The 22,125-nt window shown below is 44.7% G+C and overlaps 1 protein-coding gene across 6 annotated transcripts in view; it reads left to right on the forward strand.

The window, feature by feature from the left end:
- The window catches only part of LOC110528364 (plasma membrane calcium-transporting ATPase 1), a 173,752-nt gene that overhangs the window by 77,451 nt on the left and 74,176 nt on the right, over positions 1-22,125 (forward strand). For 4 of the 6 annotated variants that reach the window (XM_021610377.2, XM_021610376.2, XM_036983967.1 and 1 more), the window contains 14 exons: positions 3,917-4,114; positions 4,345-4,602; positions 5,219-5,344; positions 5,597-5,722; positions 7,303-7,338; positions 11,473-11,649; positions 12,092-12,306; positions 12,448-12,690; positions 13,275-13,409; positions 13,635-13,744; positions 13,884-14,121; positions 17,633-17,812; positions 17,951-18,038; positions 18,500-18,606. In XM_021610377.2, the coding sequence (XP_021466052.2) occupies positions 3,917-4,114; positions 4,345-4,602; positions 5,219-5,344; positions 5,597-5,722; positions 7,303-7,338; positions 11,473-11,649; positions 12,092-12,306; positions 12,448-12,690; positions 13,275-13,409; positions 13,635-13,744; positions 13,884-14,121; positions 17,633-17,812; positions 17,951-18,038; positions 18,500-18,606 (2,237 nt within the window). The remainder of the gene's footprint in view (positions 1-3,916; positions 4,115-4,344; positions 4,603-5,218; positions 5,345-5,596; positions 5,723-7,302; positions 7,339-11,472; positions 11,650-12,091; positions 12,307-12,447; positions 12,691-13,274; positions 13,410-13,634; positions 13,745-13,883; positions 14,122-17,632; positions 17,813-17,950; positions 18,039-18,499; positions 18,607-22,125) is intronic. The other 2 variants (XM_036983968.1, XM_036983969.1) reach the window with 1 other exon arrangement.

Consider the following 22,125-nt stretch of genomic DNA (forward strand, 5'->3'; position numbering starts at 1 on the left):
AGCAAAGTACAGATACAGTGGGGCAAAAAAGTATTTAGTCAGCCACCAATTGTGCAAGTTCTCCCACTTAAAAAGATGAGAAAGACATGTAATTTTCATCATAGGTACACTTCAACTATGACAGACAAAATGAGAAAAAAAAATCCAGAAAATCACATTGTAGGATCTTTTATGAATTTATTTGCAAATTATGGTGGAAAATAAGTATTTGGTCACCTACAAACAAGCAAGATTTCTGGCTCTCACAGACCTGTAACTTCTTCTTTAAGAGGCTCCTCTGTCCTCCACTCGTTACCTGTAATAATGGCACCTGTTTGAACTTGTTATCAGCTCTCGATGGTGCAGCTGTAGACCCTTTTTGAGGATCTGATGACCGATGCCAAATCTTTTCAATCTCCTGAGGAGGAATATGTTTTGTTGTGCCCTCTTCACAACTGTCTTGGTGTGCTTGGACCATGTTAGTTTGTTGCTGATGTGGACACCAAGGAACTTAAAGCTCTCAACCTGCTCCACTGCAGCCCCGTCGTTGAGAATGGGGGAGTGCTCGGTCCTCTTTTTCCTGTAGTCCACAATCATCTCCTTTGTCTCTAATCACATTGTGGGAGAGGTTGTTGTCCTGAAACCACATGGCCAGGTCTCTGGCCTCCTCCCTATAGGCCGTCTCATCGGCAAATTTAATCATGGTGTTGGAGTCGTGTTTGGCCGTGCAGTCGTGAGTGAACTGGGAGTACAGGAGGGGACTGAGCACGCACCCCTGAGGGGCCCCTGTGTTGAGGATCAGCGTACCTACCCTTACCACCTGGGGGCGGCCCGTCAGCAAGTCCAGGATCCAGTTGCAGCAGGAGGTGTTTAGTCCCAGGTTCCTTAGCTTATTGATGAGCTTTGAGGGCACTTTGGTGTTGAACGCTGAGTTGTTGTCAATGAATACCATTCTCACATAGGTGTTCCTTTTGTTCAGGTGTGAAAGGGCAGTGTGGAATGCAATAAAGATTGTATCATCTGTGGATTTGTTGGGGCGGAATGCAAATTTGAGTGGATCTAAGGTTTCTGGGATGATGGTGTTGATGTGAGCCATGACCAGCCTTTCAAAGCACTTCATGGAAACGTATGATCTCTGTAATTGCAAACAAAGGTTTCTGTACCAAATAAGTTCTGCTTTTCTGATGTATCAAATACTTATGTCATGCAATAAAATGCAAATTAATTACTTAAAAATCATAAAATGTGATTTTCTGGATTTTTGTTTTAGATTCCGTCTCTCACAGTTGAAGTGTATCTATGATAAAAAAATACAGACCTCTACATGCTTTGTAAGTAGGAAAACCTGTAAAAATCGAATACTTGTTCTCCCCACTGTACATGTAAACAGAAGTTATAGTGACCAGTAGATAAATAGATACATTAGATACTTATGGTAATGGTAATCAATTAACATTAGCGTATTGGTGATAATAAATCAAATCCAAAATAATTTTAGCAGCAGCGTTGGTAAGGGTGTGTGTATGTATGGGTGTAAGTGGGTTGCGTCAGTGATGAGTGTGTGAGTGAGGGTGTATATGAATGTGTGTATGTGAGTAAGAGTGACAGTGAAGGTTTGTGCGTCTGAGTGGGTAGAGACCTCTGGATAGGCATAGAGTCAGTGTGGATAGGCTGTGGGGGAGGGAGAGCAGTAGTTAGACATTACAACAGCCTTGTGATCCTTTCAAACGCCTCATGGCTTCTCATTGACTGACCTCTTTGTATTTTCTGCGGTTTTCTAGATGTATTTGCAACAATTAAGATTTCAATGAGGTGATGATATATTACTTGGAATCTATGAAACGTATTTTTATCTTAATTCGGGAAATACCAGTTGATCTAAAGGTTTGATTGTAGAAAAATACACAAGGGATAACATGTTTTTCGGACTGGTTTGTGTATTTTATCCAAATGAATGTCAAAGCCTTTGGCAGTAGTTGCCTGGCAGATTGTGTCCACAGTGGGAGGCTGACATGGGGTGTGGATGGGTGTGTTTGAACGGCCGGCTTTACTTGTTTCTATTTGGTAAGGCAGCATTTTAGAGTCAGTTTAGACCTTTGAACCAAGGCAAATACAGCAACCTATAGAACCTCCTAATAATTTCTAATCCTGATAGTTTGTCATGCATTTTTCATACCTCTAAAGTAGCCTTGTGTCAAGCTGAATGTATACAGTGCCTTGCGAAAGTATTCGGCCCCCTTGAACTTTGCGACCTTTTGCCACATTTCAGGCTTCAAACATAAAGATATAAAACTGTATTTTTTTGTGAAGAATCAACAACAAGTGGGACACAATCATGAAGTGGAACGACATTTATTGGATATTTCAAACTTTTTTAACAAATCAAAAACTGAAAAATTGGACGTGCAAAATTATTCAGCCCCCTTAAGTTAATACTTTGTAGCGCCACCTTTTGCTGCGATTACAGCTGTAAGTCGCTTGGGGTATGTCTCTATCAGTTTTGCACATCGAGAGACTGACATTTTTTCCCATTCCTCCTTGCAAAACAGCTCGAGCTCAGTGAGGTTGGATGGAGAGCATTTGTGAACAGCAGTTTTCAGTTCTTTCCACAGATTCTCGATTGGATTCAGGTCTGGACTTTGACTTGGCCATTCTAACACCTGGATATGTTTATTTTTGAACCATTCCATTGTAGATTTTGCTTTATGTTTTGGATCATTGTCTTATTGGAAGACAGATCTCCGTCCCAGTCTCAGGTCTTTTGCAGACTCCATCAGGTTTTCTTCCAGAATGGTCCTGTATTTGGCTCCATCCATCTTCCCATCAATTTTAACCATCTTCCCTGTCCCTGCTGAAGAAAAGCAGGCCCAAACCATGATGCTGCCACCACTATGTTTGACAGTGGGGATGGTGTGTTCAGCTGTGTTGCTTTTACACCAAACATAACGTTTTGCATTGTTGCCAAAAAGTTCAATTTTGGTTTCATCTGACCAGAGCACCTTCTTCCACATGTTTGGTGTGTCTCCCAGGTGGCTTGTGGCAATCTTTAAACAACACTTTTTATGGATATCTTTAAGAAATGTCTTTCTTCTTGCCACTCTTCCATAAAGGCCAGATTTGTGCAATATACGACTGATTGTTGTCCTATGGACAGAGTCTCCCACCTCAGCTGTAGATCTCTGCAGTTCATCCAGAGTGATCATGGGCCTCTTGGCTGCATCTCTGATCAGTCTTCTCCTTGTATGAGCTGAAAGTTTAGAGGGATGGCCAGGTCTTGATAGATTTGCAGTGGTCTGATACTCCTTCCATTTCAATATTATCGCTTGCACAGTGCTCCTTGGGAGGTTTAAAGCTTGGGAAATCTTTTTGTATCCAAATCCGGCTTTAAACTTCTTCACAACAGTATCTCGGACCTGCCTGGTGTGTTCCTTGTTCTTCATGATGCTCTCTGCGCTTTTAACGGACCTCTGAGACTATCACAGTGCAGGTGCATTTATACGGAGACTTGATTACACACAGGTGGATTGTATTTATCATCATTAGTCATTTAGGTCAACATTGGATCATTCAGAGATCCTCACTGAACTTCTGGAGAGAGTTTGCTGCACTGAAAGTAAAGGGGCTGAATAATTTTGCACGCCCAATTCTTCAGTTTTTGATTTGTTAAAAAAGTTTGAAATATCCAATAAATGTCGTTCCAGTTCATGATTGTGTCCCACTTGTTGTTGATTCTTCACAAAAAAATACAGTTTTATATCTTTATGTTTGAAGCCTGAAATGTGGCAAAAGGTCGCAAAGTTAAAATTGGCCGAATACTTTCGCAAGGCACTGTATATTCAACATCATCTATTGTTTGATCTTGTTGTATGCATTTCTGTGATAACTGTTTACTCTATTACCTGTCTGTTCAATCTCTTATTCTCCTCCTCTCTCTTAGGTCTGTCTGGTAACCCAGTGGATCTGGAGAAGCGCCACACAGCGTTTGGGAAGAACTTCATCCCTCCTAAAAAGCCTAAGTCTTTCCTGGCGCTGGTGTGGGAGGCCCTACAGGATGTTACTCTCATTATCCTGGAGATTGCTGCCGTCATCTCCCTGGGCCTGTCCTTCTACCACCCTCCCGGGGGAGATAGCGAACGTGAGTAGTACACCCTAACCCGGGGCAGTTACAACGGGTGGGAGGGGTGGTGAGGGGGACTGGGGCATGAAGGGAGAATTGAGGGTTTGCAAATGTTTTCATTTCCTGTTCCACTGACCTGGTCGTGTTGTGGCATTGTTTGTATCACTGACCTGGTTGTGTTGTGGTCTTATATAACTGACCTGGTCTTGACCTGATCATGTTGTGGTCCTGTGTTCTGCTTTCCCCAGTGTGTGGTGAGACAGCATCTGGAGTGGAGGATGAGGGCGAGGCGCAGGCGGGCTGGATCGAAGGCGCTGCCATCTTGTTCTCTGTTGCCATCGTTGTCTTGGTGACAGCGTTTAACGACTGGAGCAAGGAGAAGCAATTCCGCGGGCTGCAGAGCCGCATCGAACAGGAGCAAAAGTTCACCGTCATCCGCAAAGGCCAGGTCATCCAGATCCCTGTGTCCGAACTAGTGACAGGAGACATCGCCCAGATCAAATACGGTAAGACATGGTTCAGATAAAATAAGAGATAAAATGTGCTTGATTGAAACATGCTGTGGCATTCCCCTGACAGGATACAGTCAGACCTTGGTTTAAATACATGTGTATTTGTTATTTAAATACTTAATTTCTGTCTATTTGAGTATTTTCAAATAACGTGGCCTTAATTAACTACTTCTATTGGAAGTATTTGAAGGTATTTTCAAATAAATTACTATAAATAGTCTACTATTTGAAGGTATTTTCAAATACTTAGTTCCAAATAGGCCTGCATTATCTAAAATACCAAACAGACCTGGTTCAAATGCATGGGAGTATTAAACTATTTGTATACACACTGTGTATTTTAGTATTTTTCAAATACATGCCAATACTTTACAAGTGTATTTCCAAATACATTTCAATATTCAACTACTTGTTTTGAAATAAAAAATATATAAATACTTACTTCCAAATGATTTTGAAAGTATTTGAAATACCCTAAATAATATTTGAACCCAGGTCTGAATACAATGAACCAATATGATGAGGTAACACATTGACCAAATATACAAAGGTACGGAATACGGTGAAACATTGTATATCACAGTCATATAATTGTGTAACTGTTTCCTAGGTGATCTGCTGCCAGCTGATGGTATCCTGATCCAGGGCAACGACCTGAAGATTGACGAAAGCTCTCTGACTGGTGAATCAGACCAAGTCAGGAAGTCCCTCGAGAAAGACCCCATGCTGCTGTCCGGTGAGAGCGCCTATTCATAATATCACTATTATCAGACATTCAATTTCCCAGTCAGGACCTCTATTGTTTTAAATGAAAACATATGTCGTGTGATACAGTATGTAGACTGAAAATTGAGGACAATGGAATAACATACAGTACAGTTATTCATACATATAGCACAGTTCTGACCTTTTTGTTCATCTATCTCTCTCTCTCTCTCCTTCCCAACTCTCTTCTTATCCTCTCTCTTTCTCCCCCTTCCTCCTCCAGGCACCCATGTGATGGAGGGATCAGGTAGAATGGTGGTGTCTGCAGTGGGTCTCAACTCCCAGACTGGAATCATCTTCACTCTGCTGGGGGCGGGAGACGGCGACGAGGAAAAGAAGATCAAGAAAGGTAAGAGATGGGGGGGTGACAAATGCACATCGCCATGGTAACAGTTCACAGAGAGTCAGTGACTGGCTTTTTCCCCAATCTGTCTCCTGTGTGTGTGTTTCGATCTACCGAGCTATCCTTGTCCTTCTACGTGAGCGCTCTGTTTGCTGGTTCCCCGAGGTAAGATTCTAGTGGAAGAATGAGTTACTCCAGTCTGTTGAACTCTAGGACGATGTAAAGAAAGATGGGACAGCCATGATAAACACTGTACCATGGAGGCCAGAGGTTCCATTCAGTTTCCTTGACATCGCTGTCCTTATTTATCTAATCCCCGGTGTTAGTTTTCACATCCAAACCGAGGCCCTTTCTAGACCACTCCTTCCCCGGAGTGGTTCTGTTCTGTTCATGGATGATTGGGTGGTCATTCTATGCCCGTACCACAGACCCACTGTCAGGAATAACGGATTTCCACTCTCTTTCATCCCTCCCTTTCATATGTGTTCTAATTTAACAAGCTACACTAAGGCCTCCAGTGCAGTTAATCTACATATATATCTACATGGTCTCTACTGAGCTTGTGTTCCATACTAACACTTATTTGGGTTTTCTTTTCTGTTTGGTAAGAGTTTTTTTTGCTAAGATTTCTGTTTTTCAGGCATTCATTCTAAAGGGGCTGAATGTGCCAGCTCAGAGGAGGGAGCTGCAATACAATGACTCATTCCAATTGGCATCTTTAGTCATCACAAAATTAGGCTGTGATTTCAAATGTTCATGAAACTGTTGGAACGCAGCCATCATGACCTTAATGTTATGGGTTTATTAGAGTAGATCAGAGCAAGTAAAGGCTAGTTAGTTGCACACGCACACACTGGCTGCAGCACAGGCACGCACACTGGGTGCTGAACTGTCTGTCTTCCTCTGAGACAGGTGTATACAGTGAGGATGGAGGAAGAGGGCAGACATACTTAGAAGCACACACACAGTCCCACACCTCCCCCTCACCTTCACACAGACTCAGACATACCTTCTATATGCTCACTCATTCAAACACACTTTCCCTTCACACACACGAAGACTGTCAAACACTTACACACACACACCTCTCTGCCACATACACACACCTCTCTGCCACATACATATTGATACAGGGACTCAGAGAGCAGAGGAGAGGGGGCAAAGTGGCCAAATTAGGCTTCAGGGCTTGCTGCTGCTCAGCTGACAACTGCTGTTCACACACACCTCATCTCCACATACCCCCCCCCAAATGTCAAGACAGGGCCATGAGTGAGTGGATGGGAGGTGTGTGTGTGGTGCATGTGTGTTCTTATAAATCGTATTTCCGTTAGTTACACATGTATTGATTGAAACAGACGAGCCCAGTGTCACCAGTAACTGATCCTGCTGTCTGTGGATTGATGCTCTACTTTACTCTACAGCCTTAAACCAACTAGTGGTCTCTCTCCTCTGACAGCCCGTTCCAGCCCCCAACACACACTTGAATTTATATTGTTTTGATCTTCTGTTCGTTTTGGTTTTATGATTTTTTAAATTTCCTTTAAGCCATGTTATCAGCATTCCGCACTCTCTCTCTGTCTGAACAGGTAAAAAACAAGGACCCCCCGAAAATCGCAACAAAGGTAACCCCTCCATCCCTCCCTCTCCCCTTCCATTCAGCAGCAGTCTGGGAGTTTCGTGTCAGTCTTATGCACTCTCTTTTCTCTCCCTTTCTCCCTCTCTCTCTCTCATGCTCTCGCTTCCCTCCACCTTCTGAAAAGGGGAGGTTCTTCTCGCCTCGCTTTACCTGTGAAAGGATGTAACTCTCACCTGCCACTGGTCCCCAGAAAGAGAAGTGGGATTAGCCGTCAATGCCACTATTGTAGACCGATATCCATCTCAAGGCTACCTAGGGTTAGCATTCAGCACTACTGTTGTAGACCTTATCCTTCAGAGCTATGCGGGGTTAGTATAACACAACTGTAGTCAACCATTATCAATCACAGAGCTTCTCAGGAGTATCCTTCTTTATCCTTCTGTTCTAGACTACTGCAGGTATATCCGTCAGAGCTATATGGGGTTAAAATAATAACACAACAACTCCAGTAGATTTGTATCCCTTCTAGGGCTAAATAGGGTTATCTTTACCTCAATCACAGAGCTGCAAAAGGGTTAGTTCTACTAGCCCCAAATAGAAAGTTTCATCCTCACATGCTATGTTTAGATAGACACCCGGGGTGTTGTAGCTCTTACAGCTTGCCTAGCCTGGACCGCTCCACTCTCCATGTGACGTGTCATCCAGAACTCATCCAAGCTGTCTCCCCCCCTCACTCATCCTCCCAGGGCCTGAGCATCTGCTGCTCACAGACCCTCCCCAGCCCTCCTGCCCTCTCCTCTCTCCTTCCCCTCGCCCTTGGCCTTTCACTAGTAAACAGCTTCTCTCCTCTCCAGCATGGAGCGGTAGCTAATGCTAGAGTAGGACAACATTAAATTAATAGGGACAGGTCGACCCAACCTGCATTCACAACATGAAATATATATTCTGAAAATGTCCACATACTGATGAGTAGTTTATCCAGTGCAGTAGCTTTATGGATGCCAAGTGATCTGTGGCTCCTGAGAGTAAATGGAATAGGAGTGGTAGGACCCCTGATATCATGTTTCAGTATCTGTGAATTTGGTAATAGTTTTTGGGCTTAGTTTAAAGAAGGGATCTAAACATAATTATAATAGACATTGTATATAAAATTATAATGTAAATGCTTCTATCTATCTAATGCTAACTTCAGAACTAGGGTCAAGGGGTTAGGGAGACTGTACAAACTCTGGGAAGTGGCTCATTGTGGGAGTTGCAGCCTGACATTATCAATGGGCTGTGGATTGTTGTCTGTTCTGTTCTGTTTTTCTATTCTGTTTCTTTTCTCTCACTGTTGCCTCTTTCCAGGATGTTGCTCAGGACCTCATGCTGTCTCGTACTCTCTTCTCGCGATCACTGTTTGACTCTACCTCTCTTTATTTATTTTTCTGTCTCTTTCGCAAAAAAAAAAACTACCTCTGGAGATGTGCAGCCTCGTCTTCTACCTCATCATTTTATTTTTGTGGTGGTTGTATATCTCTGCTTTGTTTTTTGTTCTCTTTTATTCAGTTTGTCAGTTTCTTTTAGTTTTTTTGAGGGGTAACACACTCGCAACCCCCCCCCCCCCGACCCCCCCCCACCCACCCCTCGTCCAACACCCCCCACCCCTCGTCCAACCCCCCCCACCCCCCGCCCACCCACCCCTCGTCGTGGTCCATGCTGCGTCTGTAAGTGCTGTGCATCCGTCTGTGAGTCAGTCCATCCGTCAGTGAGTCAGTCCATCCGTCAGTGAGTCAGTCCATCCGTCAGTGAGTCAGTCCATCCGTCAGTGAGTCAGTCCATCCGTCTGTGAGTCAGTCCATCCGTCTGTGAGTCAGTCCATCCGTCTGTGAGTCAGTCCATCCGTCTGTGAGTCAGTCCATCCGTCTGTGAGTCAGTCCATCCGTCAGTGAGTCAGTCCATCCGTCAGTGAGTCAGTCCATCCGTCAGTGAGTCAGTCCATCCGTCAGTGAGTCAGTCCATCCGTCTGTGAGTCAGTCCATCCGTCAGTGAGTCAGTCCATCCGTCAGTGAGTCAGTCCATCCGTCTGTGAGTCAGTCCATCCGTCAGTGAGTCAGTCCATCCGTCAGTGAGTCAGTCCATCCGTCTGTGAGTCAGTCCATCCGTCAGTGAGTCAGTCCATCCGTCTGTGAGTCAGTCCATCCGTCAGTGAGTCAGTCCATCCGTCTGTGAGTCAGTCCATCCGTCAGTGAGTCAGTCCATCCGTCTGTGAGTCAGTCCATCCGTCTGTGAGTCAGTCCATCCGTCAGTGAGTCAGTCCATCCGTCTGTGAGTCAGTCCATCCGTCTGTGAGTCAGTCCATCCGTCAGTGAGTCAGTCCATCCGTCAGTGAGTCAGTCCATCCGTCAGTGAGTCAGTCCATCCGTCAGTGAGTCAGTCCATCCGTCAGTGAGTCAGTCCATCCGTCAGTGAGTCAGTCCATCCGTCAGTGAGTCAGTCCATCCGTCTGTGAGTCAGTCCATCCGTCTGTGAGTCAGTCCATCCGTCAGTGAGTCAGTCCATCCGTCAGTGAGTCAGTCCATCCGTCTGTGAGTCAGTCCATCCATCCGTGCGTCAGTCTGCCAGTCCAGACAGTGTGTGGCTGTGTTCAGTCTGATGGGTCTGGTCTAATCTGACTCGGTATCCCCTGACTGGTGGCCTATTCTCAGGGGTGGCAGAGTCACTATGTTCAATACAAGGGACTTCAAGTACAGACATTTAAGGAGTGTGATAAAAAAAACATTACAGAAAAAATGACAAGTTTACAAAATGATCCAACTAGATTGTGAATGTACTTTAAATTCACTGGTGTTGAGTTTGCATGGGCCACAAATAGAATCCATAGCGATGCATATGACACTGATTACCATAGAATACTGATCTTTTATTTTACCACCTTTATTATACTCGCCCTTAGATATTGTGGACTATTTATACTGGAAAAGAGACAGCCCTAGGGAACAAACAGAGCGAATATAAGATATGAAGTGGTCAAAGGCAAATATCTTATTTGCGTTTGTAAAACATGACTGAGCTCTGTAGCAGAGATGAAATACGTTCAGTTGACAATCCCCCGCAAAGGAACCATTGTAGAATTTACAACCTGTACTTCCATGTTCTGAAAATATTCTCTGTTATATGTATGATGTTAAACCAAAAACCATCTCCATAGACTCTTCTTGGCGCATTTCTATGGAGACTTACCCCCACACCAGTGTGTCGGCAGTGTTTTATGTTAATGTTAACTCTAGTGTAATTGTGTCTCCATCAGGAGAGTCACACTAAACACTTGGGGAGAGCAGAATCAACAACCTCTGCATCATCAAGACAGTTGCTATGCGAAAAGGTGTTCACAGTTAGCCGTTGTTATGTAAATGCAGGCTGAAAGTACCAGGGGCCTGGCTTTGGCCCCAGGTGAAAGCAAGTCCACCAGAGCCATGGCCCAGTGAGACACGGGTTCCGGCCCGCATAGATGGAAACAGAAAAATATGAGCGTTTTGGGTGAATCACTGGGGTAAATCCTGTATGGAAATGCGCCATCTGGGAGAAGTTGTATAGCGTTAAAATGCTGCTACAAATCAGTTTTGTATTGTTAAATCCTTACCTTTATCTCAAGCATTTCCTGATGAATTCTGTGCTGTATGTTTACACTTTCCAACACCTGCTTTCGCAATGTTTCATTTATGCATTAGAGTATTTACACAATCAATCAGTTAATTATTGAGTACTAATTTTACTTTAATGAAGAATAAATCGCATTTGCCATCAAACTGACTGCTAACAACAAATAATAACATCAGTGTTGATCACAAGGGATCTGTTCTGGTTTAAGAGATGAAATGATCCACATGGTTTAGTGGATCACTGCTCAGGACCTGAGTCTGGTGGTCTGGTGACCGTGTTTCTGTCTCTCTTCCAACCGGAACTGAACCACAACCCCTCGATCTCCCTTCCTCCTGCCTCCTCCTGACCCCCCCCCCCCCCCCCCCCCCCCCAAACAAATCTCACCACCAACCATCTCCAACCTCCAATCACTACCCTCTTTACCCTCCCCAAACTTTTTCACCACCACTAATTGTCCTCCTCCACCCCCACCACCCTCTTCCCACTGCCACCTCCCTCTACCCTACCTATTTCCTCATCCATCTACCCTGTCCCATAGCTAAGACCCAGGACGGCATTGCCCTGGAGATCCAGCCCCTGAAGAGTGAGGTTGAGTCCGAGGAGAAGGAGCCAGAGGTGGAGGTCAAACAGGTGAAGAGGGTTCAGATCACCAAGAAGGAGAAGTCTGTGCTGCAGGGCAAACTCACCAAACTGGCTGTGCTAATCGGGAAGGCAGGTGAGGTCAGAGGCAGAGATGCACGTGCACACAGACCTACACAGGCACACACACATAGACATTGCAGACCGGCAAGGCAGGTAAGAATAGAGAAGGTCTAAAAACATTAGGACCCTGACACATGTACACACAGGTGTACATACAGATGTAAAATCGTAATTTGAGCCAGTTTGCTACAGTAGGAAAATAATCCTGCAGCAACAGGAAATGTGAATTATTATGTGGATTATAACCAATAGACATTTTTGTAGGGGTTAAACATTTTTCGTAAGGGCCGATCAAGTATGAAATTTCAGTGGAATTTCCAAACTTTGGAAGCCTTTTTAAACCTGAAATACAATACAATTTTAAGGGTGATCAAATTAAGGTCCTACATCTGTACATGCCTGCTCCTGGATTTGACCTCCAGATAGAAACAGTATACTTTGTTTGTTTTGCCCAGGTCTGATCATGTCAGCAGTGACGGTGGTCATTCTCATTCTGTACTTCGTGATTGATACGTTCGGGGTGCAGGGTCGCCCATGGCTGAAGGAGTGTACCCCCATCTACATTCAGTACTTTGTCAAGTTCTTCATCATCGGAGTCACTGTGCTGGTGGTGGCTGTGCCTGAGGGGCTGCCTCTAGCCGTCACCATCTCTCTGGCCTACTCTGTCAAGGTACACACAAACCAACACGCACACGGTGCTGGTAGTGGCAGTGCCAGAGGGGCTGTCGCTAGCTGCCACCATGTCCCAGACTTACTCTGTCAGGTCACACACACACAGCACTGACCTCTGTCTGTCTTGTCCCCTGTGTAGAAAATGATGAAAGACAATAACCTGGTGCGTCACCTGGATGCGTGTGAGACGATGGGGAATGCTACGACCATCTGCTCTGACAAGACAGGCACCCTCACCATGAACCGTATGACCGTGGTGCAGGCCTACTTGGGAGACACACACTACAAGAAAGTACCGGAACCCGACGTCATCAAACCATCCACACTGGAAGTCCTGGTCAACAGCATCGCCATCAACTCAGCCTATACTACTAAGATCCTGGTGAGAGAGAGAGAGATGCACGCACACACAGACACACACACACACACACACTGTACACTTACACACCCATCCTCAAATGCAGAAATTGAACGAGCAACGATAAACCTTCACCGCTCACTCTCACACACAAACACACCCACACACACACACAAATCCTTAAGTGAGGCACTTGAAGCACACGCTAATATCGTCCCAGTCTTCAGTAAAGATGGTCCATAATAACATTCCAGAAACATGATACTGCTTTCTATCCACTCATTCATCTTCCCATCAATACCACCAGATAATCACATAAGACTGAAGATGCAGGCTTTAAATAGCCCTTAGGAGAATCCCTCACTCATCTTCGATCATTCCTTGGACCATAGCGCTTCGACATCTGGAGCTTCATGTCATATGTACACAGTGTGTGCACATCCTTACAAATGCATAGTCTTCTTCTCTAGTGCATTTCTTTATGGTTGCTTTTACACTCTGTAGGATGCATATCTCAATGCTCCTTTTACTTTGTCTTCTTCATGAAATATACATGTTTGTAGCATACAGTAGGTAGGGTGTGTGTAACGTTTTGTTTGTTTCTCCAGTCTCCAGCGAAGGAGGGAGGTCTGCCCCGCCACGTTGGCAACAAGACAGAATGCTCCCTATTGGGCTTCGTGCTGGAACTGAAGAGGGACTACCAGCCAATCAGGGATGAGATTCCTGAGGAGAAGCTGTATAAGGTGTGTAGCTGCTTCAAAATGTATCAATGAAGTTAAATGTGCAATCTGTAACTTATTTCACTTTTATAAATGTGTGTTCTGTGTGGCTCCAAGACTAAATTTACAAATAACCTACTGCCCGTTATTCCTACAGAAAGCTAACTTACACACAAACTAGTGTACTATAGTGATATAGCATATTGTGATAATATGGGAGTTATAACTAACTGAGAGGTGTGTTTCCAGGTGTACACCTTCAACTCCTCCCGTAAGAGCATGAGCACGGTGCTGAAAAACACAGACGGTAGCGGCTTTCGCATGTACAGCAAGGGAGCCTCCGAGATCGTCCTACGCAAGTACAGAGTGGAGGGAGAGGGGGAGGGAGGAAGGGATTGGTCATATCTTTCGTTGATGAATGGATACACCAAGATAGGAGGGGGTGGATGATCAAGTCCATCTTTCTATCTTTCCCCCCCTTCCCTCCTCGCCCTCTAGATGTTCCCGTATCCTGGACACGAACGGGGAGCCACGTATCTTCAAGCCTAAGGATCGTGATGAGATGGTGAAGGTGGTGATTGAGCCCATGGCCTGTGACGGTCTAAGGACCATCTGTGTGGCCTACAGGGACTTCCCTGCCGAGGCAGGAGAACCAAACTGGGACAACGAGGCCGATATCCTCAACGAGCTCACCTGCATCTGTGTGGTCGGCATTGAAGACCCTGTCAGACCTGAGGTGAGACATGGACAGACGCATTCTGCCTGAACAAAACAAGCTCTGGTGAACATCCTCTAACTGATCAGAAAATGCATAAATATACAGTACCAGTCAAAAGTTTGGACACACCTACTCATTCAAGGGTTTTTCTTTGTGTTTAATATTTTCCACATTGTAGAATAATACTGAAGACATAAAAACTATGAAATAATACATATGGAATCATGTAGTAACCAATAAGTGTTAAACAAATACAAATATATTTTATATTTGAGATTCTTCAAAGTAGCCACCATTTGCCTTGATGGCAGCTTTGCACACTCTTGGCATTCTCTCAACCAGCATGAGGAATGCTTTTCCAACAGTCTTGAAGAAGTTCCCACATATGCTGAGCACTTGTTGGCGGCTTTTAATTCACTCTGCAGTCCAACTCATCCCAAACCATCTCAATTGGGTTGAGGTCGGGTGATTGTTTGCAGCAATTAGACCATGAAGGCCTGATTCACACAGTCTCCTCTGAACAGTTGATGTTGAGATATGTCTGTTACTCGAACTCTGTGAAGAATTTATTTGGGCTGCAATTTCTGAGGCTGGTAACTCTAATATACTTATCCTCTGCAGCAGAGGTAACTCTGGGTCTTCCTTTCCTGTGGTGGTCCTCATGAGAGCCAGTTTTATCATAGCGCTTGATGGTTTTTGCGACTGCACTTGAAGAAACTTTCAAAGTTCTTGAATTTTTCAGAATTGACTGACCTTCATGCCTTAGTGATGATGGACTGTCATTTCTCTTTGCTTATTTGAGCTGTTCTTGCCATAATATGGACTTGGTCTTTCACCAAATATGGCTATCTTCTGTATACCACCCCTACCTTGTCACAACACAGCTGATTGGCTCAAACGCATTGAGGAAAGACTTACACAAATGAACTTTAAACAAGGCACACCTATTAATTGAAATGCATTCAAGGTGACTGCCTCATGAAGCTGGTTGAGAGAATGCCAAGTGTGTGCAAAGTTGTCATTGAGGCAAAAGGTGGCTACTTTGAAGAATCTCAAACGTAAAATTTATTTGAATTTGTTTAACACTTTGTTATTTCATAGTATTGATGTCTTCACTATTATTATACAATGTAGAAAATAATACAAATAAAGAAAAACCCTTGAATGAGTAGGTGTGTCCAAACTTTTGACTGGTCCTGTGTATATATATATATTTGTTTGTAGTTGATATCTTCAGAGCTGATGTTGGATATGACTGCTTAGATTAGCTGTGTAGTATGTTGTTTGGAGGTTGACCACAGTATCAGAGGTATAGATAATGAAGCCCAATATACTAAAGGTCTTAATGGACTGTTGTTTGTCAGAATAAGATTTCTCCAAAACACTGCTGAAGGATTTTGTTGATCTGTTCAATTTTCCATTAAATAATGAACTGTTTTGCTGCAGTGTGACTCAAACATCTGATCCCCATTAAATATATTGAATTAGCCCAGGAACCTGCTGGCTCCAGTCATATGATATCATATTGACTGCAGCAGTCAATGAGAGGAACAATTTGAGAGCCACTTATAAGTGCATGAGGACCAAGAACTATAGACGAGGTATATCTTATATTATAAACTGGGTGGTTTGAGACCTGAATACTGATTGGCTGACAGTCATGGTATATCAGACCATACACCATATGTATGGCAAAACATTTATTTTTACAGCTCTAATTACGTTGGTAACCAGTTTATAATAGCAATAAGGCACCTAAGGGCTGTGTCTAGGCACTCTGCGTTGCGTGGTACATAAGAATATTGGCCATATACCACACCTCCTCTGGCCTTATTTCTTAAATAAGAGACTGGGTGCATATGACACTGATATCAACAATGTATCATATTAAATAGTTCAAATCAGTGTCATGAGGCCAGTGATGCAGTGATCTAAGTTCTGCTATGCTACGATAACTGCAGGCAGCCAGTATCTATTTAGAGAGCTGGTGTTTGACGGAAAAGCTCATCTGCACACACAGACACATGCACAGTCTCTCTCTCACACTCACACACAAACACACACACATCACACACATCACACGTAAGTGTAGCCAATTGAGTTCATGTTCACGCTCATGTTCAACCCTCCTCACTCCACTGCGGCCCTAGAGAACTGAAATGGCCCTCTTGTCTCCTAAAGAGTCTTCTCTATAGCCCCAGCCAGAGCCCGTGAACCTGCGAATTACAATGTAAATGTATTATCAACAGCTTTTGGTGCCAATATGGCCGATAGTGTGCTGAACCTACTGAGCTCTGGTGAAAACAGCATTATGAATCCTGCTGAAACAGCCATTTTAAAGAGTGTGGCTGTACAATATTAGCTAGTTTCTTGCCCCGCCCGGCCGCCACTTGCTGTGTCTTTCACATGACTCACTGATAGTCATTCGAGTTTTGAATGTCAAGCAGCAGCAGATAACATAGTGGATGGAAATAGCTTTGTAGCCAGCGGGTGACAGACACTCTACCAGTTCCCAATGGGGTTGGAAGGGAAGGGCGGCTAGCTGCTAGTGGAAAGGTACTGTACTGTAGCAGCCATGCTAGGACATTTATAATGGCTGTGCACTTTAGCGCTGATATTTGCGTGACAGCAGCGTCTCTGAAATGAGCTTCTGGTATGTAGAATATTCACTAATATCATCCATTAATTATGCAGATGAGGCACCCTTCATTACCATGATAGATGGGGAAAGAACACCTGCGTCATTTTATTATTCAAATGCATTACTGAGGGAAAATGCAAAGCATCAGAGATGTTATCATGGTTCAAAATAAAGGCCAGAGATGTGGGCGACTGTTCGGGGAACATTGAAGAGTTAGCGATCGTAGGTCTGTGAGTGGATGTTTACATGAGGTGGTCTGCCAGTGCTAGTGTGGGAGCATTCACCACAGTGGGTTATTTATTTCCTTAGGATTCTGTGTTATTGTGGGGGGTGGGGGGAGGGTTGTGTAGACAGTGTAGCTACACGTTTAGTGGTTTGTGTGAGGGCAGACGGGGTGGGGGAAGGGGTTGTGGGCTCAGCGGTGTGATCGGCAGACGTCTGTGAGGGGTTTCTAATGATCTATAAATAAGTGATCTGATTGGTCTAATGAGGAGTGACTCATCACATAGCTGAGGGTGGCTAATTACACAAGACTTCACTCAGACACACAGAGAGAGAGACTCACACGCACAGAGGGTTGAGAGGTCATGCTAGAATGAGCAGAAGCTGTCAGGGATTCACACTGTCGTGCTGAGAAGGAGACTAAAATAACCTGCGACACTGTTACTGAGATCAACGGTGGTACAAAATGGAGTAGGGAACGTGTGGAGGGGAATATACATACAGAATACACTCAGATACACACTTACCTTACACAGACTGGTCTGAGATCAGCACTGGTACTATACCAATAAATTAATTTTTAAGTGGACATATAACTACACAATACTAGATGACCAATGTCCTTGTAGTGAACTTAGTCATGACTCTCTCCTCCCTCCCATAAAGGTACCTGATGCTATCCTCAAGTGCCAGAGGGCTGGCATCACCGTCCGCATGGTTACCGGGGACAACATCAACACCGCCCGTGCCATAGCAACCAAGTGTGGCATCCTGTTGCCAGGCGAGGACTTCTTATGTCTGGAGGGCAAAGAGTTCAACCAGCTGATCCGTAATGACCAGGGAGAGGTGAGACACACCACATGACTTTTATTTTGAAAGAGGGACTTTTATAATGATATAATAGAGGTGAGACTGTCATGGGGACGTAAATTATATAGTAGTAGAGATGCAGCCCCTCTGACACTGTGTACTCCTGTGCTCTAGGTGGAGCAAGAGCGTCTGGACAAGGTGTGGCCCAAGCTGCGTGTGCTGGCTCGTTCCTCTCCTACTGACAAACACACTCTGGTCAAAGGTGGGTTAAAGCTGTCACATATCTCTCCTTTTCTTGTTTCCCCTCCCTTTTCCTTCCAGAAATGTGTCATCTCTTTCTTGTGTGATAGACACACACACACATTGGACCCGGGGGTCTGTAGCACTGCCACCCCCTCAGCCCAACCCAGTTCTTTTCAAAGACTAGCCCGTTTCATCTCAGTTGGGGGGCAATGGAGGGGTGGAAAGAGAGAAGGATGGGCCAGGGAAAGCATAATGTAGGTGTGGGTCATGAATATGGGCACTTGACTAGAAGACTAACCGAAAGAAACACTGAAGCTAATTAAATGGGAAAAAGGCCTTTTCAAAATATTGGGGGACAGCATTTGTTAGTTATGTTCCTCCCCAAAAATTTGATTCCATGGGTGTCTGTCTCAGTCAATATTTATACTGCTGTCCCGTGTGTTGAGATCTGAGGGGTGTGGTATTGTTCCTCTCCCTCAGGTATCATGGACAGCACCGTCCTCGAGACACGACAGGTGGTGGCTGTGACAGGCGACGGAACTAACGATGGCCCCGCCCTGAAGAAGGCTGATGTTGGGTTTGCTATGGTAACTCTCTCCATTCATATCAGTGTATATGGTTCCCTTGTCACTGCGTTCCTTATGTTTTTACCCCTTCTTAGAGAAAACCTATCAAGTAATCACAATTACACTACAGCCATGAAAAGCTCATGTTGCCCAAACCTTATCTCTGCAACTCTCCAATTTACTCCAAAGTGCCTCCATTACTTACGATGGCTGTGTAATTAGGTAATAAATCAATAGTAATGCTTGGATAAATCTGCTTATCACCAGACAAACCCCTACATTCACATACACTGTACCCTAAGTAGAAGCACCTCTGGGTTTGGGGATTACAGAATAGGAGTGAGTGAGATTGTGTGAGTTACACCCACAATAACATCTGCTAAATATGTGTATGTGACCAATACATTTTTGCATCTGATTCTGCTAGTTAATCAGACAGACGGAGACAGAGATGGAGGGAGACAGACGGAGACAGACCCAGAGAGAGAGAGAGACAGACCCAGGGAGAGAGAGAGACAGATTCAGAGAGAGAGAGAGAGAGAGAGACAGACCCAGAGAGAGAGAGAGAGACAGACCCAGAGAGAGAAAGAGAGAGACAGACCCAGAGAGAGAGAGACAGACCCAGAGTGAGAGAGAGACAGACCCAGAGAGAGAGAGACAGACCAGAGTGTGAGAGAGAGAGACAGACCCAGAGTGAGTGAGAGAGAGACAGACCCAGAGTGAGTGAGAGAGAGACAGACCCAGAGTGAGAGAGAGACAGACCCAGAGTGAGAGAGAGACAGACCCAGAGTGAGAGAGAGACAGACCCAGAGAGAGAGAGACAGACCAGAGTGTGAGAGAGAGAGACAGACCCAGAGTGTGAGAGAGAGAGACAGACCCAGAGAGAGAGAGAGACAGACCCAGAGTGAGAGAGAGAGACAGACCCAGAGAGAGAGAGAGAGAGACCCAGTGAGAGAGAGAGAGAGACAGACCCAGTGAGAGAGAGAGAGAGACAGACCCAGAGAGAGAGAGAGACAGACCCAGAGAGAGAGAGAGAGACCCAGAGAGAGAGAGAGAGAGAGACCCAGAGAGAGAGAGAGAGAGAGACCCAGAGAGAGAGAGAGAGAGAGACAGACCCAGTGAGAGAGAGAGAGAGAGTCAGACCCAGTGAGAGAGAGAGAGAGAGACAGACCCAGTGAGAGAGAGAGAGAGAGAGACAGACCCAGTGAGAGAGAGAGAGAGAGAGACAGACCCAGTGAGAGAGAGAGAGAGACAGACCCAGTGAGAGAGAGAGAGAGAGACAGACCAGAGTGTGAGAGAGAGAGACAGACCCAGAGAGAGAGAGAGACAGACCCAGAGAGAGAGAGAGAGAGACCCAGTGAGAGAGAGAGAGAGAGACAGACCCAGTGAGAGAGAAAGAGAGACAGACCCAGAGAGAGAGAGAGACAGACCCAGAGAGAGAGAGAGAGAGAGACCCAGAGAGAGAGAGAGAGAGAGACCCAGAGAGAGAGAGAGAGAGAGACAGACCCAGTGAGAGAGAGAGAGAGAGTCAGACCCAGTGAGAGAGAGAGAGAGAGAGAGAGAGACAGACCCAGTGAGAGAGAGAGAGACAGACCCAGTGAGAGAGAGAGAGAGAGAGAGACAGACCCAGTGAGAGAGAGAGAGAGAGAGACAGACCCAGTGAGAGAGAGAGAGAGTCAGACCCAGTGAGAGAGAGACAGACCAGAGTGTGAGAGAGAGAGACAGACCCAGAGAGAGAGAGAGAGACAGACCCAGAGAGAGAGAGAGACAGACCCAGAGAGAGAGAGAGAGAGACAGACCCAGAGAGAGAGAGAGACATACCCAGAGAGAGAGAGAGACCCAGAGAGCGAGACAGACCCAGAGAGAGAGGGAGAGAGAGAGACAGACCCAGAGCGAGAGAGAGAGAGAGACAGACCCAGAGAGAGAGAGAGAGACAGACCCAGAGAGAGAGAGAGAGACAGACCAAGATAGAGAGAGAGTTTTGAGTTTTTATAAAACCTTTATTTTTTACTCAAGTGTTAACATAAAAAATGACACACTGCCTTTTCAGAAATGAAACAACAAATGTAATTCCTAAACAAAAATAAATACATAACATATACATTCAACTTATTTCAGCAGCAAAAAATAATTTCCCCTCCTCTACAAAACAAAGCGCTCCTTCGTAGGCCCACTTCTCCTCAAATAATAGGAGATCTTTTACAGCTGAAAAGAACTCAAAATCTACTTTTATTCTTGCTTTCACTAAACCTTTAAAAACACATCTTACATCCTGCCCATATCCCGTTTCTATCTTATGTTTCCTACTCAGAAAAATTAACATCTTAGCTTGTCCCAAAATAAAATGTAACATTTGACATTTTCTTTTCTGTTGTTTACTATATTGAAACCCCAAAATAAAAACAGTGTTATTGAAAAACTCCCCTACAGCTTTAAACAAAGATTCCAGCATTTCCAATAGAGGTTTTATCCTCTCACACTCCATAAAACAGTGAAAAATGGTTTATCTTATATTACAAAAAGGACATCCATCTCTAACATCTGAGTTAATAACAGATACAAAAGCATTAACTGCAATGATGCCATGTAAAACCCTCCATTGCATATCACCAGTACCCTTTTGTAATGGTGGTTTGTACAGTGCTCTCCATGCTGGCTTTACCTTGTCATCAATGCCCAATTTTACCCTCCATGGAGTATCTTTTCTATTTTTCAATTTATCTTTATTCAACACCTTGACACACCCCCTATACAATTCCTTCCCATTCACCTCATCCAAACCCACCTCCTCCAACCCTCTCAAATCCAGCAATAACGCCTTTCTTTCTGACTCTGGGATATTTGGTGTAATCCCTAGTTTTGGAAATGAGACGTCTTCATCTTGCACCTTCTTCTTGTGGCTACTAAGCATACCCCATTATTCCGCTGACAGAGCCTTCCTACAGCTCCCCAGCATTTGTCCGACAATCCTTTCCGACCTCATCCCCAAATGTTCTGCCACCCGTCTTCCATCCATTAAGGCGGGCCCAGCCATGGCCATTAACTGTCTTAAGGTGATGATTTTCCCCTTCACCAGAATCTTGGAGAAATGTGGAACAGCTGCAGTTGTACAATCCAGTCTTGCCCCATACACCAGAGGTTCCTCCAACAGCCAATGCACTGACTCCGCTGAAGTTCTTCTGGACACCTTCATTACGCTCCACACTCTGAGAAGGCCTCTGTAAAACGGAGGTACTCCCTCCCTAGAAATCTGGCTACTATCAACCAGAAATAAAGCCTTCTTTAAACCTAATCCTCCAACCCGCTGTAATATAAGACCTGCCACCCCTCTCCACACCACATTTTCCGGTCCATAAAGCAACCTTTGAATAAACTGAAACCGGAAAGCAGCAGCCCTACTAGCAAGATGTACAAGACCTTGTCCCCCCTCCTCTTTTGACAAATACAAAACACTTTGTGGAACCCAGTGATATTTATCCCAAAAGAAATCCACAATAATTGCCTGTATCTTAGCCAGAAGGCCAGATGGTGGTTCTAAAA

Source organism: Oncorhynchus mykiss, chromosome 7, assembly GCF_013265735.2.
Source record: "Oncorhynchus mykiss isolate Arlee chromosome 7, USDA_OmykA_1.1, whole genome shotgun sequence".
NCBI classification, from domain to species: Eukaryota; Metazoa; Chordata; class Actinopteri; order Salmoniformes; family Salmonidae; genus Oncorhynchus; species Oncorhynchus mykiss.